At 38.0% G+C, this 7,371-nt stretch overlaps 1 protein-coding gene across 3 annotated transcripts in view; it reads left to right on the top strand.

The window, feature by feature from the left end:
- Positions 1–4,182, top strand: part of jagn (jagunal) — an 87,940-nt gene extending 83,758 nt beyond the window's left edge. For all 3 annotated transcript variants that reach the window (XM_071687446.1, XM_071687426.1, XM_071687435.1), the window contains 2 exons: positions 2,538–2,660; positions 3,453–4,182. In XM_071687446.1, coding sequence (XP_071543547.1) covers positions 2,538–2,660; positions 3,453–3,584 — 255 coding nt within the window. In that variant the 3' untranslated portion in view covers positions 3,585–4,182. The remainder of the gene's footprint in view (positions 1–2,537; positions 2,661–3,452) is intronic.
- Positions 4,183–7,371: the final 3,189 nt, after the last annotated feature.

Here is a 7,371-nt window from a genome sequence, read left to right on the forward strand (position 1 = left end):
TCTCCCACTTCTCCTCGTTCCCTCCACCTCTGACATATATATCCTCTTTGTCAACCTTTCCTCACTCATTCTCTCCATGAGACCAAACCATTTCAAAACACCCTCTTCTGCTCTCACAACCACACTCTCTTTATTACCACAAATCTCTCTTACCCTTTCATTACTTACTTGATCAAACCACCTCACACCACATATTGTCCAAAAATATCTCATTTCCAACACATCCACTCTCCTCCGCACAACTCTATCTATAGCCCACGCCTCGCAACCATATAACATTGTTGGAACTACTATTCCTTCAAACATAGCCATTTTTGCTTTCCAAGATATTGTTCTCGCCTTCCACTCATTTTTCAACACTCCCAGAACTTTCGCCCCCTCCCCCACCCTGTGACTCACTTTCGCTTCCATGGTTCCATCTGCTGCCAAATCCACTCCCAGATATCTAAAACACTTCACTTCCTCCAGTTTTTCTCCATTCAGACTTACCTTCCAATTGGCTTGTCCCTCAACCCTACTGTACCTAATAACCTTGCTCTTATTCACATTTACTCTCAGCTTTCTTCTTTCTCACTTTACCAAACTCAGTCACCAGCTTCTGTAGTTTCTCACCCGAATCAGCCACCAGTGCAGTATCATCAACAACTGACTCACTTCCCAAGCCTTCTCATTCACAACAGACTGCATACTTGCCCCTTTCTCCCAAGCTCTTGCAGTCACCTCCCTAACAACCCCATCCATAAACAAATTAAACAACCAAATGACTTACACCCTTGATAAAAACTTTTCACTGCTTCTAGCAACTTTCCTCACACACCATACATTCTTAATACCTTCCACAGAGTACCTCTGTCAACTCTTATCTTATGCCTATTCCAGATCCATAAATGCTACATACAAATCCATTTGCTTTTCTAAGTATTTCTCACATACATTCTTCGAAGCAAACACCTGAGCCACACATCCTCTGCCACTTCTGAAACCACACTGCTCTTCCCCAATCTGATGCTCTGTACATGCCTTTACCCTCCCATATAATTTCCCAAGAATACTCAACAAACTTATACCTCTGTAATTTGAGCACTCACCTTTATCCCCTTTGCCTTTGTACAATGGCACTATGCATGCATTACACCAATCCTCAGGTACCTCACCATGAGTCATACATACATTAAATATCCTTACCAACCAGTCAATAACACAGTCACCCCCTTTTTAATAAATTCCACTGCAGTACCATCCAAACCCGCTGCCTTGCCAGCTTTCATCTTCTGCAAAGCTTTTACTACTACTTCTCTGTTTACCAAACCATTCTCCCTAACCCTCTCACTTCGCACACCACCTCGACCAAAACACCCTATATCTACTGCTTTATCATCTAACACATTCAACATAACTTCAAAATACTCACTCCATCTCCTCACATCACCACTACTTGCCATTTGCCCCTTTCTCCGATGTTCCCATTTGTTCTTTTGTCTTACGCACTTTTTATTCTCCCAAAAATTTAATGGTACTCTCTCACCCCAACTATTATTTGACCTCTTTTTCACCTCTTGCACCTTTCTCTTGACTTCCTGCCTCTTTCTTTTATACATCTCCCAGTCATTTGCACAATTTCCCTGCAAAATTCGTCCAAATTCCTCTCTCTTCTCTTTCACTAATAATCATACTCCTTCATCTCACCACTCACTACCCTTTCTAATCTGTCCACCTCCCACACTTCTCATGCCACAAGCATCTTTTGCGCAAGCCATTACTGCTTCCCTAAATACACCCTACTCCTCCCCCACTCCCCTTACATTCAATGCACTCACCTTTTTCCATTCTGCACTCAGTCTCTCCTGGTACTTCCTCACACAAGTCTCCTTCCCAAGCTCACTTATTCTCACCACTCTCTTCAACCCAGCATTCTCTCTTCAATTCTGAAAACCTTTAATCTTCACCTTCGCCTCAACAAGTTAATGATTAGAAATCCCTCCAGTCACACCTCTCAGCACATTAGTATCCAAAAGTCTCTCTTTCATGCACCTATCAATTAACAAGTAATCCAATAATGCTCTCTGGCCATCTTTCCTACTCACATACAAATACTTATGTATATCTCTTTTTATTAAACCAGGTATTCCCAATCACCAGTCCTTTTTCAGCACACAAATCTACAAGCTCTTCACCATTTCCATTTACAACACTGAACACCCCATGTACACCAATTATTCCCTCAACTGCCACATTACTCATCTCTGCATTCAGATCACCCATCACTATAGCCCAGTCTTGTGCATCAAAACTGCTAACACACTCACTCAGCTGCTCCCAAAACACTTGCGTCTCGTGATCTTTCTTTTATTTTTTATTTTGCTTTGTCGCTGTCTCCCGCGTTAGCGAGGTAGCGCAAGAAAACAGACGAAAGAATGGCCCAACCCACCCACATACACATGTATATACATGGGAAATAACATTGTTCATAATTTGATTTTGGTAACAAGGCTCATGCATGACAGTGAGAATCCAAGAGCAGTCTGTTTTCTTTGCAGATTTATTTTGGGCTTATCAATCTCCTCTCAACAGTACCAATTCTTCTGGCAGCAATGATTTACTTCAAAGAATTCTTTGAATATTGTACAGAAGATGAACCTCAAGGCCTGCAACTATGGCAGGTGAGTAGGTGCTGTAAATGGGCTTGAATTGGTTCTGAAATGTCTTAATGAGGGGTGAAGCAGTATCAGTTATCAGGGAAGAGCTAAAATTGAACATCTAAGAGCTCTTGTATTTGTTACTTTGTATAAATGGCAAATGGGGGATAATGCAAAAGATATATGTCATTAATTCTAAATTCTGAAGTCTGAATTTGCTTCCAGTATAAAAATAGGAAGCAGGATATTGATATGAAAATCAAAAATTGTATTCCACTTCTTCAGCAGGTAATCTAATTATAGAACATTTGGTTTTATTAACTTTTTGCTGTGTGTGTGTCTATTAATGTAGCTGGGTTTTCTTTGTCAGAGACCAGCTTTAACTGGAGGGATATTTGCTCTTCAACCCTTCTCTTTCAAAGTACGAAACGTAGGTATATCATACTATTAAACTTAATGTGATGAATGTAAGTGACTCTGTAGTGTATGTAAATGATATTGGTTTGTTACAGAAGAATGGCTAGTAACAGTCCAGGCTGTTGAGATTGTGCACTAAAATGAAGAGATAAGAAAATGGATACAGAAAGGAGTACAGATGTAGTGGAGCAAATAGTATCATGAATTAAAAGATTGTATCGTTTCTTCACATGAAAAGGGAACATATATGTATGAGAAAGGTGTTATGGCAAAGGATTATGCAGAAATTTATAAAATGTATTTGGAGGAGGTTCAGTGTGAATCATCCATTTCCATAGCCAAAGAATACTTACAGGGAATAGTTTCATTTCGTTAATTGCCTTTTATTGTCACTTCCAGGGTTACCCAGTGAGTGTTTTATGGTACAGCTTCATCGTTATTGCAATGCAGGTCCACATCTTCACTCTGATCTTTGCCTGGAAACTTATACTGGCATGGAAAAACAGAGGGATGGCTAAAAAGGTCCAGTGATGGGAGTCAGCACTCAGCGAGTAATGTTGTCAGAGCATGGAGTCAAAATTTGTTGTTTAGGATAAGAATTATCATTTGAAGGTTATATTTTCCTAAGCCAATACTTTTTGTCCACTATGTATAAGATCTTATGATAAGTGCATGAAGCAATCATTGAAAGCCTATATTATATTCATCTTTCTCAAAGTCTAAACATTGTTAGTGAAATGACCAATACCCTTGTAGTGCATTATCATGTCATTGGTTCATGAAAATATTTACAGTTTTTCGAGTTTCTTTAAGAAACTAGGGTGTTAAGAAAAATTTGCTGTCATTGTAAGTGCACTGGCAAAAGTGGCAAGAGCAGGACTCTTTGCTCATGAATGCTTGTCTGTAGTAAATGGCAGCATACTCCCAGCTCTGTTACAGCTGTGTAATGCCTTTCACAGTTACCATGCAACTTCTCAACAATAAAACTTTAATGATACCCACTGAAGACAGTTCAGGAAGCTGAATTTTAGTCAGCTAGTCTATCCCTTTCTCTCTGCTCAATATTGTAATGCTGAAACATGTTTTGTTGGAAGAAATCTACAAAATAAATTTATCCTTTTGACTGTTATCATTTAAAAGTTTTATTTATATTTTTGTAGTAATATTGTTTCCCTATGCTGTTAGGAATAGTAAAATTGGGAGGTTAAACATAGTTTTGAAGCAGTGTCCCTCTCCATAATTTGCATTTTCCAGCCCAAAGAGTTTGTTGATATACAGAACAAGCAAAATCTTCTTGAAATATTTTTGAAGATCCAGCAGCCCCACTCACATTACCTTTGTTGATGTGCCTGTCACAAGGAAAAAAGAATAGTTGTAAAAAGTGAACATTGCCTAAGCAGTTACACACCTGAAAGAAAACAGTTGGAAGTAGGAAAGAATTAAGGTAAAAGGAGACATTAAACAAGAAAACTGGAAAAAGTAATTTTGAAAATGTGAATTAGTGTTTTGAAAATGTGTTCCACACCACTAAGTGGTAAAAAGAGCCAAAAAAAAAGAACAGGAAAAGGAATAATTCTACTTCAGTAAATATTTCATAGACATTTGAGACAATGTACATTAGTAAACTGCTTGTGAGCAAGAGAAACATTAATAAAATTAATGCCTCAGTGTAAATTGGGTTTGTGGGAAATGATTTTGAATGCACAAGTACCCCAGCCACATTCAACAGGTAGCCATGAATTGTTTTTAACACCAGCTGCAGACTCAGAGATAGTATCACCCAGAATATGAGAGCCACTCAAAAGATTTGTGGTATCTGCTTGCATACCAAATTTTATTTGTTACTTTTCTGTGCTAGAAGTTATCATATTCACAGGGAAGCATAGGAAATCAAAGTTAAAAAGGGTATTGCAAAACACCAACTCTCCCTACTCAGGATTTGGTGCTCTTTATTCAAGCCTGTTTAGATATAGATGAATGAAGTTTTATGCAATGTTCTTTCATGCTTTGTACTGTGCTGCACAACACTGCAAAAGAGTATTTCTTACTGGAAGAATTAATTTGGTCAAGTAGCTTTTTCTGATTGATTTAATTGCTGTAAATTGATAAATATATATCTCAACATCTAATAATCAAACATACTCTGACAGGTATTATAATGGTACAGCATTGTCTTTAGATATTGTTCTTGAGGTAGGGAGAGGTAGCAATATATGAATGTCTCAATATCTAATAATCAAACATACTTTGACAGGTAATATAATGGTACATCATTGTCTTTAGATATTGTTCTTGAGCTAAGGAGAGGTAGCAAGATGCATGTTCATATGTGCAGAGCTGGTCATATTATGATTTTTAGGTCAAATTCCAAGGAGAAAAGGCAGCCTACAAACATGAAAATTATAAAGTAATCATACCTACAGTTCTGCTCTCTCTCTCTCTCTCTCTCTCTCTCTCTCTCTCTCTCTCTCTCTCTCTCTCTCTCTCTCTCTCTCTCTCTCTCATTTTCCTTTAGTTAGATCAGACTTTATTGAAATGTCACATCCATGTTTGTCATATGGTAGCATTACAATCTTGTTAAAAGAATTAGCTCACCCATAACAAGTGAATAAAGAGAGAGAGTGGGTAAGTAGACCAGACTTGTTCAGTGGAGCAAATAGAGAAATTTCTAAGGAAAAAAGAAGAAAATATGCATCAGTTATAGATTTTGAAAAGTTATGTGATAAGGTTATTAGAAAAGGACTTTGGGAAGTTCTTACTCAATATGATATGCAGGGAATGCTGTTAAGAACATTCATTGTGGAAGTAGTCCTTATCTAAGAGTAAATATAGTACAGGTGCATAGTTTGGAATGAATATGGGGTTTTTTGAGCCCTGTTAGGAGTGAAGTACAGTGACTGTGGGCTAAAAGTGAACAATACTGGAGCAGAACTGAAGTTACCACATTTGTTGTATGCTGATGATATTCTATTCTGCAAGTTGAATCTGAGGGGTTGGATAGAAGGGGTGGTGGATTCTTTGAGAGGTGTTTAGGAAGAGGATACTGAAAGTAAATATAAGAGAAAAAGTCTGAGAGATATGGGCAGTCACAGTGTAAAGTCACTCTGTTTGAAAATTCAGTCATTTGGTGTGATCATTAACAAGGATGATTGTGGGACAGTTGAAGTTCCTTGTAGAATCATTAATGATTCAATTGGAGTGTGCAGAAAGCATGGATGATGGAGTGCTTGTTCTATCACTTATATATGAACATGAACCCTGTTTTCCTTTGTTGTCCAGAGTAGCAAAAAGTAAGAGCAGTGGAAATGGGTAACTTACATAATTTAGTTGTGATCAGAATATAAAAATGTAGGATGAATGTTAGGTAATTTGAAGATCATGTATCTTATAACAGTGAAAGCAACAAGAGGAGAGGTAGACTATGAAAGAAATGGTATGATGCTGTAAGTGCTTTGTTTAGAGATGGAAATATTTCAGAAGAGAATACCTAAGGATTTTCTTTGTCTCCCTCTGCCCATTTTATAATAAACAGTATATGTTTTGGATATTTGATGGTTAGGACCTAACACTCACCTAAGCATTCCCCAGTTGTTGCTAAATACCAACTCCTAGAAACAGGAGTTTGCTTGTTTTAGACCCATTGTCAACCAATCTTAGTCTACCATAGTGATGATTTCAGAGGCCCATCATTCTGTGGACTAATCCACCTAACAGCACAATTCTCTCAGGTCACATGTAGACTGGACATCTTTGTTTCTTTTTTCCCACCCTTCTATGGATTGTTATCTTTTTATAATTGCATAAGGATGTGGGATGTTGTTCACTGTAAGTATACTTTGGTCCGATTTGTAGGATATATAATCTTTATTTTTATGGCTATTATTATATATGGACTGATTCGTGTTGCCAATATTAACTGTTCATCCCCCTCCCCATTATTGCCAGGGTTTCTCCTTCCCATGCAACTGGTTTTTCCTTAAGCTTGAGTTGCATTTCTGGTTCTCTTGGAGGCTTAAAGTGCATCAGTCTGAGGCAGAAGGTAACCAGAGGTTGGGACTAGAACAGAAATGCTGTTGTAAAATAAAAGCTGCCACACATTTCAAACCTTGGGTAAGTGTCAGCCTTGGGATGATTATCATCCAGTTAACCTTCCATTTTCTTTGGTTCTGTCCTGTTGCCTTTGGTTAACATTTCTCTTGGCAAGTAGCTCCCACAACTCAGTCCTTAGGGAAGGCAAATGTCTATTTCAGTAAAACTTTGTTTTAACATTCCAAACAATGCAATTAGAGCTGTGACAGTCCTCATCCTTAAGTCTCTT

Source organism: Panulirus ornatus, chromosome 3, assembly GCF_036320965.1.
Source record: "Panulirus ornatus isolate Po-2019 chromosome 3, ASM3632096v1, whole genome shotgun sequence".
Classification (NCBI taxonomy): domain Eukaryota; kingdom Metazoa; phylum Arthropoda; class Malacostraca; order Decapoda; family Palinuridae; genus Panulirus; species Panulirus ornatus.